We start from the raw sequence: 27,719 nt of genomic DNA, 5'->3' as shown, positions 1-27,719 counted from the left end.
ACACTTTGACCCTGGGAGAAAGATAAGGGCTATCTGCTCTATCTGTGCCTCCCATAATCTTAAATTGCTATCAGAATATTTCCACCTTGTTAGAGCCTCCTTCTTTAAAAATATAAATTTAATTAAAAATATGAGAAAATCTGCAAATGCTGGAAATTCAAAGCAACACACACATAAGATGCTGGAGGAACTCAGCAGGTCAGGCAGCATCTATGGAAATTAATAGACAGTCAACATTTCAACCTGAGACACATCTTCAGGGTTGTAGGGGGAGGGAGTGGGGGTAGGAGGCTAGCTGGGAGGTGATAGGTGAAGCCAGATGATTGGAAAAGGTAAATGGCTGGAGAAGAAAGAATTGAATAGGAGAGGAGAGTGGACCATAGGAGAAAGGGAAGGAGGTGGGGACCCGGGGGAAGGGATAGGCTGGTGACAAGAGGTAAAAGGACAGAGTTGGAATTTGTTTACCACAAGGAAAAATTGATATTCATGCCATCAGGTAGGAGGGTGCCAAGATGGAACATAAGGTGTTGTTCCTCCCCCTGGGGGCGGGGGGGGGGCTCATCTTGGCACAAGAAGAGGCCATGGACCAACACATTGGAACGGCAACTTTTTCCTTCTACTCTGGAGTTATTTTGGTAGCAGTATACCTCAGGCAAATGTCAATCAGGCTTCAGATGATCTGAGCAATGGGATCAACACGCACAAAACAGCACATCCTAATGCCTTCTCCATCATTTTGGGAGATTTTAACCAGGTCAGTCTGAAAAAACATCACTAAGCAATTACCATCAACAGATCACTTGCAATACCAGAGGAAACAACACCCCCTCACTTTGGGAAGTCTGATCATATGGCTGTACCTCTACTCCCTGAGTATAGGCAGAGACTGAAGACTGCAGCACCAGTAGTGAGGACTAAGAAGGTATGGACAAGGGAAGCACAGGAGCACCTACAGGACTGCTTTGAATTGGTGGACTGGCTCTATTCAGGGATTCATCTTTGAACCTGGATGAGTATCCTGCAGTTCTTACCGACTTCATTAAAACCTATGTGAATAAGTGTGCCTACAAAGACTTACTGTACATTCCCAAACCAAAAGCCATGGATGAACCAGGAGGTATGTCATCTACTGAAGGCTAGATCTGTGGTATTCAAGTCTGGTGACCCAGGCTTGTACCAGAAAACCAGGTATGATTTGTGAAAAGCTATTTCAAGGGCGAAAAGACAATTTTGAACAAGGCTGGAGACAACATCGGATGCACAATAACTCTGGCAAGATTTGCAGAGCATAAATGACAGCAATGTTTCACTACCAGATGAACGCAATGCCTTCTATGTCGGCCTTGAAAGGGAGAACACAACTACAGCTGTGAAGATCCCTGCTGCACCTGATGACTCTGTGATCTCTATCTCAGAGGCTGATGCTAGACTGTCTTTAAAGAGAGTGAACCCTCGCAAGGCGGAAGGTCCCGATGAAGTTTATGGTAAGGCTCTGAAAACTTGTGCCAACCAATTGCCGGGAGTATTCAAGGACATTTTCAACCTCTCACTGCTACGGGTGGAAGTTCCCACTTACTTCAAAAAAGCAACTATTACACCAGTGCCTAATATGAGCTGCCTTCATGACTTTAGCCTGGTAGCACTCACATCTACAGTGATGAAATGCTTTGAGAGGTTGGTCATGACTAAAATGAACTTCTGCCTCAGCTAGGACCTGGACCCATTGTAATTTGCCTATCACCACAATAGGTCAACGGCAGATGCAATCTCAATGGCTCGCAGACCACCTGGATAACACAAACACCTATGTCAGGATGCTGTTCAGCGACTATAGATCAGCATTTAATACCATTGTTCGCACAATCCTGATGGAGAAGTTGCAGAACCTGGGCCTCTGTACCTCCCTCTGCAATTGGATTTTTGAGTTCCTAACTGGAAGATCACAATCTGTGTGGATTGGTGATAACATATCCTCCTTGCTGACGATCAACACTGGCGCACCTCAGGGGTGTGTGCTTAGCCCACTGCTCTACTCTCTTTACACCCATGACTGTGTGGATAGGCATAGCTGAAATACCATCTATACATTTGCTGATGATACAACCATTGTTGGTAGAATCTCAGGTAGCGATGAGAGGGCGTACCGGAGTGAGATATGCCAACTGGTGGAGTAGTGTTGCAGCAACAACCTGGCACTCAACCTCAGTAAGACAAAAGTGCTGATTGTGGACTTCCAGAAGGGTAAGACAAAGGAACACATACCAATCCTTGCAGAAGGATTAGAAGTGGAGAGATTGAGCAGTTTCAAGTTCCTGGGTGTCAAGACCTCTGAGGTTCTAACCTGGTCCCAAAATATCAATGTAGTTATAAAGAAGGCAAGAGAGTGGCTATACTTTATTCGGAGTTTGAAGAGATTTGGTATGTCAACAAATACACTTAAAAACTTCTATAGATGTACCGTGGAGAGCATTCTGACAGGCTGCATCACTGTCTGGTGGGAGGGGGGGAGGGGCTACTACACAGGACTGAAAGAAGCTTCAGAGCATTGTAAATTTCGTCCGCTCCATCTTGGGTACTAGCTTATAAAGTACCCAGGACATCTTCAGGGAACGGTGTCTCAAAAGGTAGCATCCATTATTAAGGACCTCCAGCACACAGGGCATGCCCTTTTCTTGCTTTTGCCATCGGGTAGGAGGTACAGAAGCCTGAAGGCACACACTCAGAGATTCAGGAACAGCTTCTTCCCCTCTGCCATCTGATTCCTAAATGGACATTGAACCCTTGGACACTACCTCACTTTTTTAATATATAGTATTTCTGTTTTTTTGCACAATTTTTCAATCTATTCAATACACGTGTACTGTAATTGATTTAGTTATTTATTATTATTTAGTTTTTTTTCTTCTATATAATGTATTGCATAGTACTGCTGCTGCTAAGTTAACAAATTTCATGTCACATGATGAGGATAATAAACCTGATTCTGAATTAAAATGTTTGGCCACCGGAAAGTCCCGCTTGTGCTGGATGGTATGGAGGTGCTTGATTGTAGGTTTAATTTTCCTTCAACCTCACTGCTTAGACAGTATCACTGACATTTCACAAGAAAATGGACTGAAATAATTTTGCCATATCCCACTTATATTAAAATTAAATTTATAAATTGCCTTTCACGTGGGAAAGAAAATGCAAAATGCAATCTCCTCATTAATGATGGCCAGTTTCTGCAGAATCTGATTTATTATCACCAGCATATGTTGTGAAATTTGTTGTTATATCAAGGTTTGTGAACTGCAGAGATCTGTGTTGGTGAAACTAATTGAAGAATAAATACAGTATTTACAAGGAACTGTTCAGGTCTAATGCTACCTTTAATAACCCTCTTTTGGAGGGTCCCGAGGCAGCTCACAAGAATGATAGGAATGATGTACAAGGAGGGTTTGATGGCTCAGGGCATTTTTTTTTGTTTGTAGAACCTTTCTACTGGCTACTCCATTTGTCTATTTACTATTAGTTTATTGTCACATGTTCCAAGTTACTATGAAAAGCTTGTCTTGCATACTGTAAAACAGATCACATCATGACCAGTGAATTGAGCTAGAACAAGGTAAAACAGTAACATTGCAGAATAAAGTACGAAAGCTACTGAAAAAGTGCAGTGCAGGTACATGATAAAGTGCAAGATCATAATGAGATAGATTGTGAGGCCAAGAATCTATCCAGCTTCCAAAAAGATGGTAGCAAGTATGATCACAGCAGCCCCTCCAGTTCAGCAAATGATTCAAATTTTTGTCTTAAACTTATTTCCTGTGATTGTAAGACCCTGTTGAACATTGGCAATACAAAATACTGCAAGTTGGGTTGATCGGTTAATTGGTGAGACTGATGGCGGGGTTGCAAGACTTCGGTTGTTGCATGGACCAGGTCCACGTGCCAAGGCATCACCTGTTACAGCCTCCCCAGGGGAGGAGGTGCCAGAAGTGGCAAGGGGAAGAACAGAGATGCAAGAGGGTGCTGGGTTGGGGGGCAGACTCTCCCTATGGAGCTCTCTCCAGTATTCGCTCCCTGGAAGATAAGCTGATTTGCCTTTGTCTGCGGCTGATCCGGCATGGGATGAGGAACTGCTGCACGCTTGTTCTTACCGAAATATGGCTCCAGGACAAGATCCTGTGCACCATTGATCTTCAGGTCATGTCATGCCCCTCAGGGACGTGTGCTAATATAATTTTGTGACTGTACGTGCTATCAGAACTATACGTGCTGTGTGTAACCTTACGTACTGTGTTTTGCACCGTGGCCCCAGAAGAACAATGCTTCATTTCGCCGTGTACATGTGTACAGTTGAATTACAAACTTGAACTTGAACAAGAGGTCTATTCAAGAGTCTGATAATAGTTGGATCCAAACCGACAAACACAAAATGCTGGAGGAACTCAGCAGGCCAGGCAGCGTCTATGGAAAAGAGGAAACAGTCAACGTTTTGGGCCGAGACCCTTCCAGCATTTTGTGTGTGTTGCTTTGGATTTCCAGGATCTTCAGACTTCCTTGTGTTTGTGGATATGGACTGTCTTTGAGCCTGGTATGTGCTTTCAAGCTTTTGTATCCTCTGCCCAATGGGAGAAGGGAAAAGAGAGAATGTCTGGGGTGGATGGGGCCTTTGATTATATTGGCTGCTTACTGAGGCAGCAAGAAGTGCTGACAGAGTCCATAGAGGGGAGGCTAGTTTTTGTGATGTGCTGAGCTGTGTCCACAAATGTCTGCAGTTTCTTTTTGTCACATGTAGGACAATTGCCACACCAAGCTGATATGCATCCAACGGAATACTTCCTACAGTGCTGTGCAGCACCATTGAAAGCATTATTTGATAGCTGTGCAGTCCTTTATGGCATCTTGAAGCTCTCTAATATGTTGCATGTTTTTCTGAATTTTGTACGTTTTTTTTACCGAATTCGTAGAGGTAGAGAAGAACTTCAATGGGCATAGTTAGGGAATCCAATCAGTAGTGAGAAGAAAATGGTAGATCTCATGATGAGAAAAAGACCCTACCAGATCACCCAGCTTAGAACATTTACAATTTCCAAAGATGAGTTGAATACAAGTTCAATGTAAGTTTATCAATGTAAGTTTTACTGCATTGTATAAAAACAGACAAAAATTTATAATCTAAAACTGGATAATCTCTTTATTTACAAAGAGAAAGTATTGATGACAAGATCTACAGCAAAACAGACTCCATAAGTAGTAAGTTATTGCTTAATACCCCAAGAAATTACAACTGAACATGATGTCAGTAACTCACATGCTCTTAATTTTTAGTGCTGAAAAGTTCTTCAAATGTCTATAGAAGAACTAATTCTTTCATTTAGCAATGCACTCTCTACTGGTGGGATTTAGTCTGCTGAACCAGTGATATACATTTTGCTCATCTTATATAATTTAAATATCATGCGCTAACCACAGGTTGTTAAAACCGCACACAATCCAAGCCAATGAGAAAAACATCGGCAATAATAGATCATCTTCCAGTGGGAGCATCTTTTCATTGAGTAATGTAAGTATAATGCAATCTATTTTATGACCAAACTTATCTCTCACAGGAATTAGTTTGATATTTGTTTCCCTGCAACTGTACAATGTTATAATAGATTAGCATCAGTATGTGCTCCAGTCTGACTCAATTACTAAAGAGATATGTGTAAGTTAATAGCCATCTGAACACAGACAGAGCTTTGTGTGCTAATGCGATACTTCACAGAGTAATCAGATCCAGGTAAGCTCTTTGAAAGCATGTTGTTTTCTAAGCCTACACAAAATTAGGGTTTTGTGCAAAATTAAAAGCACAATGTTAAATACATAAAACTAACATTAACTCTAATTTTAACATTGGCAAAAGATTATAGAAATGAAAATATAAAACATTATGGCACAGCACAGGCCCTTCAGCCCATGATGTTATGCTGACCTTTTAACCTTCTCGCAGATCAATGTAACATTTCCCTCCCTTATAGCCCCCCATTTTGCTTTCATCCATGAGCGTATCTAAGGGTCTCTTAAATGTTGCTAATGTATCTGCCTCTACCACCACCCTTGGCAGCGCATTCCATGCACCTACCATTCTCTGTATAAAACATCGATATCACCTTATAACTTCCTCTAATCACCTTAAAATAATTCCCTCTCATATTAGCCATTTCTGCCCTGCTCCAAAGAGGAAAAAAAAATTTTTAAGAAATATTGTTAAAATAGAACAAGGAGAGGTGGAGAGAGGAAGGAGGAGAATACAAGCGAGGGGCTAGCAGGAGAGACAGACAGATATTTCGCAGCAAACAAAAAGACTATTGAGGCATTTTAATGTAAGAAATTATTAGAGACAGGTTTTAGTTTATTTATTAGGAGATACAGTGTAGAGCAGACCTCTCCAGCCCAACAAACCCCACAACCAGCAACCCACCTAATCACGGAACAATTTACAGTGACCAATTAATGCACTAACCGGCATGATGTTGAACCGTGGGAGGAAACCCACATGCTCATGGGAAGGACATACAGATTTCTTACAGACAGCGTTGGAATTGAACACTCATCTCTGTCACTCCAAGCTGTAATAGCAATGTGCTAAACCTTTAAGTTACCATAGTACCTAAGGTTGTTAAGTTCAAGTTATCAGTTACTTCTCAGCCGCTTCTCCTCCTCAGAAAGAAAGGTACTGAAACCAGATTTCAGGAAAGGCTGAAGAGAACTCCAAAGCTGTTTATAAGAAAAACCAAGAACTGCTAATGTGGAAAATCAGAAAATTCTGGAAACATCTCAGGAGAGAGAAATATAGTTAACATGTTAAGTTGATGATCATTGATTAAAATGATGATGCCTGTCCTACTGAGTACTCCAAGCATTTTCTGTTTTCATTTTGGTAACAATGAATATAAATTATTAAACTAATCAATATCCAGGAAATCTTTCTAATGTTGCAGACATTTTTAACCTCTCCCTGTGGCTCCCATCTGTTTTAAGACAACCACAAACATCCCAGTATGCAAGAAAAACAAGATAATGTGCCTTAATGACTACCACCCCCTCACCCCCAGTGGCTCTGACATCCACCATCATGAAGTGGTTTGAGAGGCTGGTTATGACACATATTAACTCCAGTTTTCCAGAGAACCTCACCCCAAAGCAATTTGCCTACAACTGAATCATATCTCCTGTGACTTACACTCATCTCTGGAGCATCTGGGCAGCAAACGTAACTACATCAGACTATCGTTTATTGACTAGTGCTATCATCCCAAGCAAACTCATCACCAAACTCCGGACCTTGGGAGTAAATACTTCCCTCTGCAACTGGATCCTCGATTTTTTCTGCTAAGAGACCACGATCAGCAGGGATAGGCAGCAACACCTCCACCAGGATTGTTCTAAACACTGGTGCTCCAACAAGGTTGTATTCACGGCCTCCTTCTCCCTGTACCCACACGACTGCATGGCCAGACTCTGCTCTAACTCCATCTACAAGCTGGCAGATGATACCACTGTAGTGGGCCGTATCATAAATAACAATCAGTCAAGAGTACAGCAAAGAGATAAAGAGCTTTATGACATGGTGTCATGACAACAAACTTTTCCTCGATGTCAACAAAAGAACTGGTCACTTACTTCGGGGTGGGGTGGAGGGGGTGGAGAAAGATAGTTTTATTATTAAATGGGTAGTCCATTAATGGCCACATCTCCGATGAAATGAAATTGCATTGTGTAAATAAGATTTGATTCCAACTCACTTGTTCAAAAGTCTCCAAAGGAAAACTTACTGTGACTGAAAATACCTGTAAACATAAAACATCAAGAATGCAAAAAAGGGATTTGGAAGAAACTGATGTTTTCGGTGACTAGGCCAAGACTAATGTGATTCAATATGAAAAGAAAAATAAATAGAACATTGAACAGTACAGCACAAACAAACCCTTCAGCCTATGATGTTGTGCCAACTGATATAAACTTACCCATGATCAATCTAACCTTGCCCTTCTACACAGCCCATAACACTCCATTTTCCTTTACATCCATGTGCCTATCTACACTCAGTGCCACTTTAAGTACCTCCTGTATCTAAAAAAATGGCCACTGAGTGTACATTTGTGGTCTTCTGCTGCTGTAGCCCATCCACATCAAGGTTCAATGTGTTGGGCATTCAAGGATGCTCTTCTGCACACCACTGTTGTAATGTGTGGTTATCCGAGTTACTATTGCCTTCCTGTCAGCTTGAACCAAGTCTGGCCAATTCTCCTCTGAAGTCTCTCATTAATGAGGCATTTTCAGGCACAGAACTGCTACTCACTGGATGTTTTTTGTTTTTCGCACCATTATCTATAAACTCGAGAGACTGTTGTGTGTGAAAATACCAGGAGATCAGCAGTTTCTGAGATACTCAAACTACTCTAACTGGCATCAATAGTTATTCCACATTCAAAGTCACTTATATCACATTTCTTCCACATTCTGATGTTTGGTCTGAACAATAACTGAACCTCTTGACAATGTCTGCATGCTTTAATGTAATGAGTTACTACCACACGCTTGGCTGATTAGATATTTGCATTAACGAGCAGATGTACAGATGTATCTAATAAATTGGCCACTGAGTGTGATAGTTTTTTTTAAATGCTCCTACTATATCAGCCTCTATCACCACCCAGGTACTTTGTTACAGACACTAATCACTCTCTGTGTGAAAAATCTACCTCTGACATCTCCCCTAAACTTTCCTCCAGTCACTTTAAATGTATTTGAAGGTATCTGGAGATGTAGAGAAAGTATTCAATTTTTACAACCACCTTACTACAATTCTTGGAAGTAATCTGGGATTTCACATCAAACATTGTATTGTATTTGGGTAAACTACACTACGGTGTCCATTTTGAACTAACCAGGTTTTCACTATGGCAAGACTTCTGTACCGTATATCGAGGGGTGACTGACTCACCAGACTCCCCAGCATTCAGCACATTTTCAAGGAGTGACGTCTCAAAAAGGTGACATCCATCATTAAGGACCCCCATCAGCAAGAACATGCTACAATCAGGGATGAGGTAAAGGAACCCGAGGGTGCACACATACACATATCTATATACACACACACACATATATATATATAAAATATGTATTAGCCTCTGATAACCGTCCAGCTCATGGCCTTCACGTGTGGCCTAGCTACTAAGCCTGGTGGATCTATTTCTATTGACAGGAGAAGGGGTCAAGGCGAGTTACTGGCACCTTAAGACCAGTCACTTGGGGCAGATGGGGCTTGTTAGTCATGATTGGCAGCTCATCTAGGAGAAGGAAAACTCTGATCTCAAACCTCCACTGCCATGCGGTCATACCCACTCATGGGGCAGGCTTTGGAAGTAAACCTTGAAGGAACAATCCGGAGCTGGAGTCCCTAAGGCAGTCCTACATTGAGTTCAATGCTGACTGGCAACTTCTGCGACACTGCTGGTACCAAACTGTATCGGTCTCTGCCATTCCTTTGGGTTCGTCAGATGTGTAGAGAGGGGAAGCTTGTTACATGGGCAACAGCTTGCTCTTCATATCGTACTGCCCAGGCTTGCGTATCTAGACAGCTAGGATGCAATATCCATGGTTAACTCTGAGTGTGGGTGTGTGCACACATTCACACACACATACATATACACATGCATACACATTCATACACACAGATGTGCACCCACACACACATATACACATACGTGCAAAGACACACATACACTTGCACCCCATATACATTCACACACACATATACATACATATGCACACATTCACACATCCATATACTGTACATACACACATACATACATCTATATACATACACACACCCATATACATTCACACACACACATCCACACATCACTATAATTCAGTTTTTATTATGTATCGCAACATACTGCTACTACATAACAACAAATATTAAACCTGATTCTTATTCTGAAGGCCATCATGGTCAAAGAATGATATGGGGGCTTTAATATGCACCTGATATGCTTTATTGAGGAAACAGGTTGCAGTTTTAATCCACAGGAAAGAAATTATTAGGTGATTGTCTTCCCAAAACATTTCCATGTGAGGTTACTTTGAAGCACACAAATTAAAAACAAAGGGCGACACGGTATACAAGGAACCCATCTCGCGGCAACCATATTCAACTAATTTATGTAGCAGTTATCAGACTAAATTTACAAAAAGAGAGATGACTGACAGTTCTTTGATCATTTCAACACAGGAACAGTTTGCTGGTGAGACAGTTGCGGGTATTTTCACAACATTCCCCTGCTAATTCAAATTAAGATATTAACTGATGCGTTAAATTGGGTAAAGTATTTCAGACAATACACATTTCATAATGATGTAAGACAAAGCATCACGTGATGATGAGCCAAAATCAGAAGAAATTTAGCACTGTTGATTTAGAGGTCTAAATGATTTGCATACAAGGGAAATAACAACTTACTGACAAACACACAGTGAGAAATTAAAAGCATTACTTTGAAACTACCAGACTCAGCACTGGTCTTTCTGACCAGTAGAGTTAGTGTTGAAATGAATTAATGGCTGCATATCAACCCAACAGAGACTGCTGAGCTCCAATGTTCTGAAAAATTGTCATGATTTACTGAACCCAGGTTTACATTAATGGAATGCAAAATCTACAGGCTCAGCACCTCACTAACCTGATGAAATATTGACAAATAATTTATAAAAACCCTGAACAAATCTTAGTTACATGTACCATTCATTTATTCACAAGTGAGACAGTAATTCATAAACCTATCTTGATACAGATGAAAGTACTCATTATATAACTGAATAATCTGTCAACAAAAAAATGCGATGGGGTGCTAATTTAGTTTTCCAATTAAAGTGCCACTAAGTTTTACTCCAATCATTTATTACGTGTTTGGACCTCAGGCATTTTCACCAAAAAGGGGTATGATATTTCTCTTTGTTACTTGGACCACCGCCAAATCTTTAGAAGCTCAGAATGAAATTAAGCATTTTTATTTTATAGCTCCCACATACCTGTATCTTCAATATTTCACTGTCTACACAGATGAAAGAGATTCAGCAATTTGTACCGTCAGGCACTTCTCATTCAGATAAACATCTACAATATGATCTCAATAAATTCAACAGGAGCACACTGTGGTATTATCTTTCTGATATGTCAAACAAATTGAGCATACTAGCAACATCTAAGCTATTACTAATGGTTAGCATTGCTGATTTTATCGTTCCAAATAGTTCCTATCAAGGTACATATACAATAGACAACCTTGAGATTCATTTTCTTGCAGACACCCACTGAAAAACAAAGAAATAAAATAGAATCCATGGAAATCCACACACAAAGGCAGGCAAACAAGCTAGTATTTTGTGTATATTAAAGACAGGCAAACGTCACTTCCACTTCCCAGACATCTACACTCACCCCATCTTCTCGATATCTTAACAGGAATAGAGTTCTTGTCCTCACCTAACACCCCATGAACCTTCACATCCAACACATCAATCTCCATAACTTCCCCCATCTTCAATGGGACCCTGCTATCACACACTTCTTTAACAACCCCGCTCCTGCCCACTCTCCGCTTTCTATAGGGATCCATGAAGTTTTCTTCTTCATTATCAACAATATGGCCAATTTTTGCATTATATGTAATCTTCGTCCTCCAAGAGGACCGCAACCTTGCTGTGGTTTGAAGGCTTGTGTGCCTCAATGATCTGGAGAGCTAGGTTGGCTGGCGTCAGGATAGCTCAGGATCACACATGCCAAACAGGTCAAAGAGCAGAGGCCTGTCTAAGAGTGGTCCACCAGTCCTCCAGGTTTGGGGGTTCAGCTCAGGGGCTAACAACCCTGACTGGTGAAACAGAATTGTTATGGAAACAGCAATGAAGAATCCTTTCACATCTAAGTGTAATGATATTCCTGAGTCTCCACCCGGAACTTGCACGACTGGCAGTTGTGAAAACCAAGAGGAAGCTACCAGCACAATGAAGGAAGTCCTGAACACCATCAGAGTGGAGGATCTTCACTGCTGCCCTAAGTGTCAGCGGTGTAAGGGCCAGCAGAGTGAAGAGCAATCTTCTTAACGTACCCCTACATTTAACCATTAACAGGGATCACGAAAAAAGAAAGAGCTTTGTGGAACCTCACGAGTGACAACTTCTGTGTCACAAAACTCCCACCAGCATGGTTTGCTGCCACTGTGCCAATTTTGGATGAAATTTGTTACCAATTCCATGTTTTTTTCCTTTTCTAACCAGCCTTTCACACGCAACCTTGATAAAAGCCTTACTAAAGTCTGTAGAACCCACTTCAAAAATGCACCCTCTTCACTATCTCCAAGAATTCAATCAACTTAATCAGACATGATTTTCCTATATCAATTCCATGCTGACTGTTCCTGATCAAATCAGTCTCTTTGCAAATGAAGGTTAATTCTGGAATCTATTTGGAGTCAATCTGCCCACCACTGAAATTAAATCAAATAGCCTGCATTATTTTTATAAACAGGAAGACATAAAAAAAATTGTTCATTGCTAATTGTCATCTAATATTCTGGCAGCATTCCTACAAACAGAGAGGAATGAAAATTGAAGTCAAAGCCTCTGCAATTTCTGCCTTTGTTTCTTTCAACCATTTGGAACACATCGTACTTGGTAACTCATCTATTTCCAAAAACTGAAATTCTCCATACTAAATTCTTCTTAAACTATGTTTCTCCCATGCCATATTTCACACTCATCCACCTGAATTACATTGGCATTCTCTCATTCTTGTCAAAAGATAATCTCAAAATATTCACCAAGAACCAGATCCACATCCTCCATCTTCTCAAAGGTCATCTTTAAGTCCTTAATATCAGAATCAGATTTATTATCACTGATATATGTCATGAACTTTGTTGATTTGCAGCAGCGGTACTGTGAAATACATATTTTTAATATATAAAAAATAAATAATGCAAAAATAGAATTTAAAACGTCAGGCAGTGCTCATGAGTTCATTGTCCGTTCAGAAATCTGATGACAGAGGGGAAGAAGCTGTTCCTAAAATGTTAAGTTTGTGTCTTCAGGCTCCTGTACCTCCTCCCTGATGTCAGTAATGAGAAGAGGGCATGGCCTGGATGGTGGGGGTCTTTAAGGATGGATGCTGTCTTTTTGAGGCATTGCCTTGTAAAGATGTCCTCAGTGGTGGGGAGGTCTAGTGCCCATGATAGAGCTGCCTGAGTTTACAATCCTCTGCAGATTTTTCCAATTCTGTGTAGTGGCTCCTCCATACTAGGCGGTGGTGCAATGAGTTAGAATGCTCTCCACAGTACATCTATAGAAACTTGCTACAGTCTTTGGTGACCTATCAAATCTCCTCAAACTCCTAATGAAATATAGATGCTGCATGCCTTCTTTGCAATTGCATCAGTATGTTGGGCCCAGGATGGATCTTCAGAGATGCTGATACCCACGAACTTAAAACTGCTCACACTTACCACCCTTACCAAGGTTGATGCACTCCTTAATAAGCCCTACTCTTTCCAGTCATTTTCTTATTCTTTATGCACTAGGGAAATAGCTTTGGATTTTTTTGCTACAGGTTCTGCAGTTATCATCCTGCAAAAAAAAATTCATAATTTGATTCTTTAGAGCATTGTATTGATTGACTGGAAGTACATGGGGGAAGATATGGTTCCAATTAAGAATAACAGCTTGTTACAGTAACAGCGGGAAGGGTAGGGAACAATTAAAATTCCAAAGGAACATTGGAGAATTTTGTTTAAAGAACAGTATGTTGGCAAGGGAAATAATTTACTATTCCAGGGAGCTCAAAACCTAATTTTCACTCCTGGGACTTTTTAATGTGTATCTATTGTTTTCATCAGAAATATTGCAGCACAAAGTCAAGAGATCTGCAGAACTAGAAATAAGCCAGGTAATGTATCCCAATAACAATTAATTTGCACCATGATGATTGCTTCAAGGATGACTCTTTTATGTTTTAAACCTGCTACCTTTTAAATATAACAGTGAGTTGAATATCTGTGGAATTCATTGCCATGGTCGTTGTGGAGACCAAGTGATTAGATATATTTAGAGCGGAGTTTGATAGGTTCTTGTTTAGTGAGGACATCAAGGTTATGGGAAGAAGGCAGGAGAATGGGGTCGAGCAGGATAATAAATCAACCATGATGGAATGGCAGAGCGGACTTGCTGGGCCAATGACCTAAATCTACTCCTATGTCTTATGGTCTTATAAAAGACAGTAGATCAATACAAACAAAATGGAACGAAGGACATGGAATGGAAAACAAAACCCGAGTGTTTGGTGTGGTACAACACTCCTCCATTAAATCCATGTAACTAGTAACTAATGATCTTGAAAAAGTTCTGGAAATCTAAATATAAAAATAATTCTACTATGAAATGTATGCATCACTTGCTACACTTATGGAAATCTGGTATTCAAGTAGCAACTTATACAATAGTATTCGTAAACTTAATCTTAGCTGTCATGAAAGCAGTCAGCAAGGTTATTATGAAATCTGTATGATCAGCCATCGTTAACAATCTTCAATTAAATGATAGTGATTGAATATCTTCAGTATCATTAAGGCTTCATTAAAAAAAAACTATTTACTTTCCATCCATTTTAAGTGCAAAACAAAAGTAATTTTTTATCCTCCTGCTGAGTAAAGACAAGAACACCACAGTACCACAGCGGATAGCACGACGCTATTACAGCTTGGACCTTGGAGCTCGGGAGTTCAATTCCAGCTGCTGCCTGTCAGGAGTTGTACATTCTCCCCGTGAACTGAGTGGATTTCCTCCAAGTGTCCCGCTTTCCTCCCACAGTCCTGAGACATACTGGTTAGTAGGTTAATTGGTCAATGTAAATTGTCCTATGATTAGTCTAGTGTTAAACAGGTGTGTTGCTGGGTGGTGCGGCCTGTTGGGCCAGAAGGGCCTGTTCTGTGCTGTACCTCTAAGTTAAAAAATTAATAATAAAAATTTTGGAAGATTGGTGTTCACAGGAATGCTGTTCTGAACACACAATTGGGAAAAGTGTACTACAGAGGTGAAATGAGAGCTACAGTTTTGTAGAATTGTTACTTTTCAGGTAAAGACCTGCCAACCAGAAACATTGCAGCAAAAAACATGTCAACACCCCCCTCTCTGGGAAAGAGTAGCTCCTTTTGGAACAGTGCTCACACAGTATATTTTCTACCTGTAGAGTTACAGCTAGTTAGATATGCAATTATATTTTTATCCTTGCATGTTCTTCTCTTACTTATTATGACTGTCAATCCACACTTCAGAGGAGCAAAACTCCCAAGGAATTTGAGAACCTTTGCAATTCACTAAGTTGTTTGAGAGGACAACAGAAAATCTGGCTGAATGGAGCCCGTATTTCATTAGCAATTGCTATGTATGGAAGGACTGGGTTATTTTAATTAAACATTTGGCAACAATTAGAAATGATATTTCCAATCAAATGCATCATATTGCATGGTATAGCTATGGGTAAGAAGAAATGGAACATTTTAAAGGAAGAAATTTAAGATAATTAAGAAAAATGTTATACTTTAATCCTACTTCAGAAGGTAATGTTACTGCATACAGGCTGTCATAAAAACTGAGAACAGGAGCTACAAATTAGAACTAATTATGAGATCTAGAACTAGTTTATTTTGCATTTCTTGCATTTTAACAGTAACTGCACTTCAAAGTAATGCATTCATTGTGATGCTTTGTAATTCATTGCAGTAGAGTAGCATAGTGGTTAACGTAACACTACAGCATCAGGTGTAAGTTTGGGATTCAATTGCTGTTGCTGTTTGTAAGCAGTTTGTACCTTCTCCCCGTGACCACGCGGGTTTTATCCCACATTCCAAAGACAAATGGGTTAGGGTTAGTAAGTTCTAAGCATGCTATATTGGCACCAGAAGCATGGCAACTCTTGCAAGCCCCCCACAGCACATCCTCAGACCACATTGATGAAGGGTCGCGGCCTGAAATGTCGACTGCACCTCTTCCTACAGATGCTACCCGGCCTGCTGCGTTCACCAGCAACTTTGATGTGTGTTGCTTGAATTTCCAGCATCTGCAGAATTCCTGTTGTTTGCGTTTAAATTCACTACTGCGAAGCCTCTTCCGGTGATGCCTACACCGAAGAAGTTTAGATCCTCTCTTCGACAGTCCTGACGAAGGGTCTCGGCCTGAAACGTCGACTGCACCTCTTCCTACAGATGCTGCCTGGCCTGCTGCGTTCACCAGCAACTTTGATGTGTGTTGCTCAGACCACACTGGTCATTGACACAAACAACACCGTACTTTTTGATGTACATGTGACAAATAAAGACAATCTTTACTATGAAGGACTTAAAACACCATTGCTTTGCCAGCTATCAATACACCGGGTGATCATTTATTTCCCTCCCCCTTCTTTTTGGAAACTCCTGATTAGTCCAGGACAGTTTTGGATCTTTACTTCTCGTACCTACAGCACAACAATTTTAGATATACACACTAGAAACATTCCCCATCTTTAAATCATTAGAATTGTTTTGCAGGAAAGGCTCAGATTGAATGGATGTGGAGAGGATGTTTTCCCTAGTGGGGGAGTCTGGGACCAGAGGACACAGTCTCAGAATAGAAGAGCCTCCCTTGAGGTGGAATTTCTTTAGACAGAGGGTGTGAACTTGTGGAATTTTTGCCACAGATATCTGTGGAAGTCAAGTCACTGGGTACATTTAAACTGGAGGTTGATAGGTTCTTGACTAGTAAGGACCTAAAAGGTTATGGGGAGATGGCAGGAGAATGGGATTGAGAGGGATAGTAAATGGTGGAGCAGACTCGATGGGCCAAATGGCCTAATCTGCTTCTAAGTCTTATGACCTTTTGATCATAAACTTCGTAGTGCTGCATTGATCATAAACTTCATAGTGCTGCATTTGGAGAAATATAGTAGGATGCTCTTCTCTGTGTCTTCTAACAATTCATGATAAAGAAACAAAGCACTCAACAGCAGAATGAGGTGAAACCTCATGTGGATATCACACATTATATATTCTGGGTAAATTTAACTAGAGTTGTACAAGTTAACATTACAGTAAAGCTCATTTGACATCTCCCTGACATTATTGTGACATCTGTAATATATTTATGAGAATGTAGCTTCAAATTTCCATTTTGATGGAAGAGGAAATTGAATTGAAGAGTGTACCTGATGTATTTTTTTCCAATCATTTCTGAATCAAGTGAAGCAGGCAGGCTAGTCCAGATTGTGCATCATAGAAAACAGAAAATGAAGCAACACTGCCTTCATAATTGCTAAAATATAACCTCTTTTTCCAGTGATGAGCAGAACATGCCGTTAAATACACATCTTCGTTTCTCTTGGCATGTAAGCAAATTACATGGAGAAATTGGAATAAGGAGGGCATGAAGCATTTGACTGTCCGATTGGGCAGATTATTGGAATGATGTAATTCTCCTATCTTAAAATCCCCAACATACGCAGGCATGGAGTAATGATGATACTCTTACTGGAAAGCTATTCCCAGACAAAAAAAAACTTTACTGGTGGTATCAAGTCCCCTCTTATTTAGTTTGCTACTTTATTTTTTGCTACTAGATCTCATTGCTTAATTGTAAGTTTACAGCTGTTGTTGATTACTTATTATTGCATTGTTAAGCAAGTAACCTTCATTATCAGGTCAGCTATTAAATAATTGTTTATATATTTATTCATTCAGTAGTCAAAGAAATTTTAATCAATATTTGAATTTATCTTTTGTGAGAACACCAAGTACTGGCCTTTTAATCAGCTCCATGTGTATTGTAACGCATTGGTGAACAATAAAAATCCAACTTTAACCTCCAATTACACCAGGGGACTGGAGTTTACCGATCTGCCCAGCTTAAGGAAACTGGGAAACTCCTGAGCGAGTGCAGAATCGGTAGAAAAGTCAATTTATTCTCTTAAGTGTCTGAAGCTAGAACTTGCCATTCTAATTCTTGCTTGCCACTTTATGTATGTAAAATTAGTCTCTGTATACAAGCTGGAGGAACTCAGAAGGTCAGGTAGCATCTATAGATAGGAACAAACTGTCAACGTTTCGGCCTGAAACATCGTCTGTTTATCCTTTTCCACAGATGCTGCCTGACCTTCTGAGTTCCTCTGGCATTTTGTACCAGTTACTCTGGATTTCCAACATCTACAGAATCTCTTGTGTTTATGTATATATGACCACAATCAATAGTTAATTGTATGTTGTGTTGTATTGTTTTATGCACACTGTATTTTTATACTGCATTGGATCAATTTGTTCCTCTTTTCACTTGTGTACCGTAGAATGACAATAAAATGACCTTTAATCTTGTATATAGCCAAGGCAGAGTGTCTGTATTTAAAGTAAAATAAGAAACTCAACAATTTTCTCTGTTTCCCTAAATTATTTTCCCCTTAAGTTGTCAAAAACTGCACCCTAAACACAACTGTAATGATAAAAGCCACAGTCATACAGGGGTACAAAGACTGAGGTTGATTGCTGTGACTTTGGTAGTTCCAATGAAAGGTGAATTGGAAAGCTTTGAACAAGACACTGTGCAAGTATAGATGAATGGCTCTACCTTTGCCAAGACCTGAGAAAGAATGTGACCTCAGTGATTAGAAAGGTTGGCCGTGTGGAGGATATGTTCAAATACACCCTGTTTCAATATTATTCAAAGTTAAGTCCACTTTAGAGATTTGATACTGATGCCTCCAGGGATACTTAAAATTACTGTATTGTCAGGAGTGTTCATGTCACCTTTCTTGGTTGAACTATTTAAAGAATCACTTGGGGGGGAGGTGGTTTACTAAAATTTATTCAGCTAAGATTATCAGACTGGCCGATCATTTGGTATTGGGACGTTGAGTTTGTTTTTGACCTTACATTATAGGAGAAGTTCTGCCCCAAAAAAGCAACTTCTTAGAGATCACAGACAATATTACACTAAAAGAGTCTCCCATTCCCAGACAATATTACACTAAAGGAGGGTCTCCCATTCCCATTTTTTTTTTATCTTACCAGGAGATTGAAGAGTGTTTTGAAAGAGTTAATACACAGCCAGAGGATGGAATGGGGTCAGAAGATAAGTAGTATAGGGTATTCTCCATGTAATTTAAAAGTTAAACATTTCCTTTTCATTTTAATAGAGAATGCAGGATCATCAAGCATGAATTTTCACACTACTCATTGTCCCACACTTCTAACAGACTGGTCCAAAGTAATAGTTACCTACAATAGGAGCTGTGGCACAGGTCTATCTCTGCTCTTCCAAAGTATATATTTTTTTAGGTCACCAAAGCCCAGTTGTCCGGTGTCGTGGGCGAACTGTGATCAGTTTAAGTGGCTCTACAGCAGTATGGCTACAAACCCTGAAAATTATTAATCTATACAAACAAAACTCCACCCATCCTTATGAGCAGCCAATATGAATTCATTCTTCTCTCCTGAAATATCCTGATTTTCAGAATTTTGTTGTGCGAACAATGACATGGAAAATAGAATGTAAAAGAGTACAGTGTAGGCACAAGCACACGGGCCCACCGTGATGTGCTGACCACCTAGATCAGGGGTCCCCAACCTGGAACCCCTGATCTAGATAATTTATAATCATTTTACTATCTCTGAACCGCTCCCACAACCAATATACTCATTTTCAAGGACTCATTTCATATTCCTGATATTTATTACACACTTATTATTATATTCTCTCTTTCATATTTGCACAGTTCGTTGTCCTTTGCACATTGGGTGTTTTTCCATCCTGTTGGGTGCAGTCTTTCATTGATTGTATTGTGTTTCTTGTATTTACTGTGTATGTACGCAAGAACATGAATCTGAGGGTTGTACAGTATATGGTGACATATATGTACTTTGATAATAAATTTACTTTGAACTTAATTTTATGTCTTTGCACTGTACTACTGCCCCAAAACAACAAATTTCACGTCATCTCAGTTACATAAATCTGATTCTTTATTTGTTTCACCAGCTCCCCAGTATTCAGCTAAACCGAGCTCACGCCATTCTACATGGAGTTGCTGCTGCTACTGGACAATCAAAATGCCACAAACATTTCAAGTGACAATTTACTTTCCTTACCCAATTTATACTCTATCACTATTTCCACTGTTGCTTCATTTTTCAGTGAGTGAGAGATTTAAAAGCCAAGTACCACTGAATTGAGAAATGCTCGATTGATTGGTATCAAATCTCCCTGATGTATGAGGGGCTCTAGTATCTCTCAGATGACTTATTCCAGTTTGATAGATTACAACCTAATAAACCTGCTTTGTAATATCAACAAATATGTGCTAGCCATTGGAAAACTTCTAACATATTGTTGATCCTGATGCTTAAAGCTGAAATTTGTTTCTACTTTACTGTATTGATCCTGAACCCAACTAGTTGAAGCAATCACCAAGAAGGCAAACCAGCAGCTATATTTTATGAGGACTTTGAAGAGATTTGGTATGTCACCAAAGACTAACAAATATCTATAGATGTGAGACAGAGAACATTCTGGCTGGTTGCAACACCGCAGTATGGATCCAATGCACTCAAGAAGGCAGCTTCTTCCATTAAGGATCCCCTAAAGGTCATACCCTTTCCTCATTATTACCAACAGGAGTCTGAAGACCCACGCTCAACATTTCCCCTCTGTCATCAGATTTCTGAATGGTCTGTGAACATAACTTTGCTTTTTCTCTTTTGCACTATTTAGTTTTTTTGTAACACAAGTAATTTTTGTCCACACTGTAATACTGCCACAAAACTGCTATGCTACTGTGGTGTGAGCGCTACAGCAGTGTAGCGGTTAGCGTGACGCTATTACAGCTGGGGACATTCCAAATCTGGAGTTCAATTCCAGTGCTAAACTGTAAGGGGTCTCCGTACGTCCTCCTGTGGAACTCCTGGGTTTTCCCGGCTGCTCCAGTTTCCTCCCACAGCCCAAAGACGCACCAGGTAGATTAATTAGTCATTATAAATTGTCCTGGGATTAGGTTATGGTTAATTAAGGTTATGGGATTGCTGGAGCGGTGTGGCTCGAAGGGCGGGAAGGGCCTACTTGGCGCTGCATTGCTAAGTAAGTAAAAGCAAATTTCAGGACACATCAGTGACAATAAATCTGAGTCTGATTCCAAAAAAGAAACATCTATATCGATGAAAGTATAAAAAAAATTCATAACCTTGAGTCAAATTGAACTCCTCTATATTATGTTTAGTGCCATCAAGTTGTTTCTAACAAGAATCAAGCTCAAGCTCAATATTTTGTAAAAACTATTTTATATACAAGCAACACACATCAAAGTTGCTGGTGAACGCAACAGGCCAGGCAACATCTCTAGGAAGAGGTACAGTCGACGTTTCGGGCCAAGACGAAGGGTCTCGGCCCAAAATGTCGACTGTACTTCTTCCTAGAGATGCTGCCTGGCCTGCTGCGTTCACCAGCAACTTTTATGTGTGTTGCCTGAAATTCCAGCATCTGCAGATTTCCTCCTGTTTGCGTATTTTATATACAAAGGGGTTTCCCACACTTGCGATGGGAACGCACACTCAAAGGTCACTTTATTAGCTACCTCCTATACTTAATGAAGTGACCACTAAGTGTACGTTTGTGGTCTTCAGCTGCTGTAGCCCATCCACTTCAAGGTTCGACATGTGTTTCGAGATGCTCTTCTGCACACCATTGTAACATCTAGTTATTTGAGTTACCGTCACCTTCCTGCCAGCTTGAACAGGTCTGGCCATTCTCCTCTGACTTCTCTCATTAACCACAGAATTGTTGCTCATTGGATTTTTTTTTTGTTTTTCGTACCATTCTCTATAAACTCTAGAGAGGGGTTTCCAACCTGGAGTCCACGGATCCCTTGCTTAATGGTATTGGTCCATGCATAAAAAAAGGTTGGGATTTCCTGCTATAGAGCCTGACGTGCACGAATATCCCAGGAGATCAGCATTTAGATCAGATACTCAAATCAGCCTGTCTTGGACCAGCATTCACTCCATGGTCAAAGTCACCGAAATCACATTACTTCCCCATTCTGATGTTTGGTCTGAACAACATCTGAACCTCTTGACCATGTCTGCATGTTTTTGTGCATTAAGTTGCTATCTGATTGGCTAATTAGATGCCTGCATTAATGAGGTGTACATGTATACCTAATAATGTGGCCACTGACTGTATATTTGCAAGATTAAAACACTCACGCGGTGACATACCTTTTTAATGCTAATCATATTCTGGTACCAAAAGTTCCCTTAGCCAGGAAGTTACACACACATTTACCATCCATCTCAGTTTTTCTGCATTCTTACATATAGTTGAATTCAGTGCCAATTTAAGCATTTATTCTTCTAACCGACATTGCAACGGTTTTTACGTAAAGGAAGTCCTGATGTAATTGATTTTACTGCTTTGACATTTTTTCTTATAAAAGCTTTGAATTAATTCTGAACAATACAAAGCTTCAGATTGAAGCAATAGTTAAACATAATTGCCGATATAATAAGAATTCATTTACAAAACTGAATTTTGATTTATTCTTTAAAAATGTTCTAATTTTAATTTCCCACATTAGGATGGATTATTCAAAAGTACGAAGGAGATACGAGATAAAAGAGGATTTAATTATCAAAGGAAAATAGACAGAAAATAATGAGATTTAAACACTCACCTTATTAATTTCTCTCTTTATATTATCAGGGGAAAATTGTTCTTGATAATATCTGAAAGGCAACGCATCTATGGCTACAATCTCTGTATGGTGCCTCTGCCAAGCATCCCTGAAGCAAATCAAGCAAAAAATAATTTTTAAAAGAACAATCTGAGTTTGTCTAAAAAACCTGAACTGGCCACTCATATGCACCTATATCTTGAATAAATATTGAGACCATTCCCCATAAAGCTATCAAAGTCAGTCGCTAAGAGCAAGGTAGGGAATAAGAAAGTCTTCTTTTCAATAAAGGTAAATTGAAAGAGTACATGGCTATTTATAAATTATACTCTCCTTACGTAATATAGAAATGAAACCAAATATAGTATATAAATCTGGACAATTTCAGTCTTTTAGAAGACGCATTTTTTCTCTACTCAAACCTTAAATACAACAACGAAACATTGCATGAATTCAGGAAATGACAACTCATTACAAAGGTTCTGAAAGATTTTTATTTCAATAATCAAAGCATATATAACAAACTAAGATGTTGTTTCAACATGGTGAAATAATTTTACAAATGAACCTGCATTTTTAACTCTGATGTAGATTAGATCATGCCTCTTGCTTAATCATGACACTAACAATTCAATTTTCTTTAATTTATGAAGGGTCCTGGTGAAGGATCTCAGCCCAGAACATCAGCTCCTTTTCCTCTCCATAGAGGCTGCCTGACCTGCTGAGCTCCCCCAGCATTTTGTGTGTGTTACTCTGGATTTCCAGCATCTGTAAAATCTTGTTTTTTTTTTTCTCTAATTTAGCTTGTGTAAAGCATCAAGGAATATTTCTCCATAGGGTCTCTTCACCATTTGGAGTGAACTTTGTGTGATTTAAATGAATCTTCCAGCCTGGGTCTCAAGGGAATGGAGTTTGTTTCATCTTCTCCACTTGGACCATGTCTCCCTTGCATTTGCCAAGGGAAAGAAGCCAAAGGTAATCTGGCTGGATGTTCAGTACTGAGACCTGAGCACAACAGAATGTAGTCTGGCACTTTACTTTCTTCAAGGAGGGAAGGCTATTGTCCAAGGGCAGCCACTTGCTGATAAAATTACACTTTGACCTGTTCCTGCATTCCTAACAACTAGGGCTTCTGAGTGTTTGAGCAAAGTGCAGAAGGCCTGAAAATGTATGTCAGATGACTGCAGATACACACCTGGAGACTGATCTCCGAGACCTGACAAAGTTACGGGTCTGAGAATAGCATTCCTCCCTGTTCCATTATTACTCGTCAATATATAGACCAGGTCTAATACATTCACTGCTCTGGTTGCAAAGTTGACATGCTGGTAGAACTTTGGCAGGACTGTTTTTAAGTTGGCATAATTGAAGTCACCAACAACAATGAAACCACCATCAGGGTGAGTGACTTCAAGGCTGCAGATTGAGCCGTACAGCTCCTGCAGCTCCTCCCCAGCACGAGCACAGGGGGGATCAGTTTGTTGTCTTTTGCCGATTGGCTGTTTGTTCATCCTGTCAGGTGCGGTCTTCATTGATTCTGTTATGTTTCTGGAACTTATTTGTGAATGCCTGCAAGAAAATGAATCTTAGGGTTGTATATGGTGACATTTATGCAGTTTGATAATAAATTTACTTTGAACATCTGAACTTTGAAATTCATCTCAGGGCCAATGGTCTGAAACTCCAGCTTCTAATTGAGTAGCTGCGATGTTACCTGGAAATGTACCCATTTAATACATCTCATTCCTCTATTATCTTGCACTCTAAAGAAAGCAAGATTCTGTTTTTGAAAAAGAGACATAATTTCTTCATTGCAAGCTAAATATTCTTCAAATAATACCTGGGAGTCGTATCATTGCAGCTCCTGACCCATCTGTATGTATCTGCATAGCCTTCATAGATGCTGTACTGCTCTGTGCCTAAAAAAATGGAAAGATTGGCTGTAACAAATTATAATTCTTTTAAAATCCAAGAAGATCAGCGATTTAATTTTGAAATATCAGAAATTTAAAGTCAGAGCAGAGTAGAATTATTCCATCACTTGTTGAAATAAGTCAACCTAGATACTGGAAATTCCTTTAAATAGAAAATCAAAATAAATGTATAAATACAAGGATAAAGGAATGAGAGCACATTGCCTTTATTGCCATGCAGCTAGAATTGGACGCTGCTAGAAAAAGTTTACGAAACAAAGATTTTCTTTGTTGTACAGTATTTTCATTCTACCCTTCAATTAATAAAAAATGACATTTTTCCTTCTAAATATTCATAGTATACATATTACAGAAACAAAACATTTAAAGTGCTGCATAGTTTTAAGGCTGCTTAAAAATTTCCTGTTCAGAGCAATGGTTGGTCCGCATAGCTATTAAAAAAATTAGAGGGAATGTTGGCTGCATTTTAAAATTAATGAACCACCTTAATGCTAGTTCAATTGATTAATAGTTTTTGCTTTTAACTGGTGAATGTTGATTATGATGCAAGATCGTCTAGAGACCATGGTTGCTAGAGCACAAGTGAAGACGAAGCAAATCGGCCATGATCACTGGGTGGAACAGACTCAATAGGTTGAATGATCTAATTCTGCTTCTACGTCTCATAGTCAAATCCAAGTAGGGTGGCTGGACGTTACTTACATCACTCACTTTCAGCAACTGATTCCCTCAAACATAAACGAAGAAGTGTCTCCCTTATTATAACCACCCCTTTTGCAAATCTGCAGATCAGTCCACTTTAACTAATTAACTAACTCAAATGTTACAAATAGGTACAAGTCTTGGATACATTGAACACTAGCTCGCTGTTCCTCTTTTGCACTTTTTTTTGTTAATTTATAGTACTCTAATTTTGTATGGTTGTCAAAAGCAATTTTCATGTGATATGTCAGAGATAATAAACCTAATTCTGATTAATACAGCAATATTGATAGAAGGATAGTAACAGTATTGATATTGATCATATCAACTGAAGCAAAATGGAAGAGACAAATACAAAATCATTTTAAGCTTTTGATCAGCACAAAATCCTAAACTGCACCAACTATCATTTTAGTTTTCTTTGATGCCACTTCCACTCAGTCAAATAACACAAATTTCTTCGCTTGATGCCATTTTATTAATGCCCATCTACAGTGACAATGCAGAATGAATAATGCCCTTGTCAATCAAGCTTGTTATCCTTATTGTGGTGAGAAAGATGGATTTATGTACAAAATTTATAACAACTGTCTTCCATTCACTATAATTTTATTTTTCAACAGAAGAATTATGATGTTGTTCACTGTATGCTGCATCTCATCTGGCCCTTCCCATACAGCTCAATAAATAATGTTAAATAATGGCCGGGATTTTCCAGGAAATAGTACAGGACAAGGACTGTATGAAACACCCTGGCTCCATGGTACAGGAGTTCCAATTAAACACTAGGACCAAGGAATCTGTATCATCAAAGTGATCTCATTAAACTGTCTAGGAACGAAAAGGCTGAGGAAATTTCATTGTTAACAAAATGGGAGTAAAAAGCTGATATTAATCTTTAAAATAAACATTTTTTATAAAAAAACATATAAAAGTTAGAAACATTGAATTTAATTTGAAATATCATTCAAAATTTTTTTTAAATTGTCTTGTATTTCAAACCACATAATTTACAAGATCTCCTGTAGACTTTATGATGGGAGACAGCTATATTGTGACTAAAAACCCTCTGAAGTCATCACCTCCAGAAACCACTAATTGTGGGTAAATGTTTACAATTAAGGGTCAATTGCAAGGATCAACTTTATTTTGTCATATTATTTTGTTTATTTTGTTACATTGTTAGGAATTTGCTGTGACGTGTTGGTGCGACATAGAACAATTACAAAGAATTATATAAAATTCTTTACAGGTTAAAGTATGGATAAGGAATAAATACCTGCAGGTATTACAATGTAAACAGCATTTTTTAAATGGTTTAAAGATACACTGCTGTCTAATTCAATTTTGCCCTGAATTCTCAGAAGTCCAGTCACCAGGATGAATCACCCTGACTGTGAATCCTTTATTAAATCACAAGAGATGCCAGCTATTCTCCACTTTATCTTTGAACTGACCTCAAATAAATGAATGCCATCAAAAATAGGTCTTTGCTGGAAAAACATTCAAAATCATGAAAAAAAATCATCGATGATTAGTATTAACAAGTGAAATTGATGTAATTTAATCCTGAGATTCTGATATTAACCACGAAATGTGGAGGTGTTATTGGTAGTCATCATCTAGTTTGAAGCTTGAGATTAGATTACAGTTTTGTAACCCTGTTAGTTTTGAGTTGCTCAAAACAATGTAAAACAATACAACTCCAAATGTAAACACCATCTGTCTGTAAAATGAAAGAGCTGCCGCTTTCTCTTAGAGCAGTTGATATCAAATTGTAATTTTCCCTCAGGATGTTCTCTAGTGATCCAACTATAAAATTTTCTTCAGTTTGAGCACTAAGGAAAAAAATAAAAACATAATTGGCAACCTCAATCATTCTGTGATAGTCTGCTTTTAAGTGAATGATAATAAGCAAATCAAATTAAAATGAAGCTCCATGCTGCAATCACAAAGTAGTCAAATTACTGACAACTACTGTACAATCTTCAACACTGCATCTGATTCCTGACCATCAAGATGAAATAGCAAGAGGCTTATGACAGTCAAAAAACACAGTATATTCAAAAGTCTGTGTGTTTAAAGCCATAATTATTTAGCCAAGCTTTTATGATTTAAGACTATTGAAAATAGACTACTGTTAGAAAATGCTTACTACAGCTCCCTCTACTGTTGAGTCAAAGTACTGCTGCCAACTACATGCAACTTTCCGAACAACGTGCATAAAATGCTGGAGAAACTCAGCTGGTCAGGCAGCATCTATTGGGGGGGGGATAAACAGTCGACATTTCATCATAGATGCTGCCTGACTT

General features: G+C 39.2%; 1 protein-coding gene across 3 annotated transcripts in view; it reads right to left on the bottom strand.

Moving 5' to 3' along the window:
• parga (poly (ADP-ribose) glycohydrolase a) overlaps window positions 1–27,719 on the bottom strand; it is a 196,723-nt gene that overhangs the window by 4,950 nt on the left and 164,054 nt on the right. For all 3 annotated transcript variants that reach the window (XM_063070415.1, XM_063070412.1, XM_063070414.1), the window contains exons 14-15: window positions 24,612–24,690; window positions 22,772–22,880 (exon numbers count right to left, since the gene is read on the bottom strand). In XM_063070415.1, coding sequence (XP_062926485.1) covers window positions 22,772–22,880; window positions 24,612–24,690 — 188 coding nt within the window. The remainder of the gene's footprint in view (window positions 1–22,771; window positions 22,881–24,611; window positions 24,691–27,719) is intronic.

The sequence above is a fragment of the Mobula hypostoma genome, chromosome 18, assembly GCF_963921235.1.
Source record: "Mobula hypostoma chromosome 18, sMobHyp1.1, whole genome shotgun sequence".
NCBI lineage: Eukaryota > Metazoa > Chordata > Chondrichthyes > Myliobatiformes > Myliobatidae > Mobula > Mobula hypostoma.
This window is presented reverse-complemented; position numbering and strand designations above follow the sequence as displayed.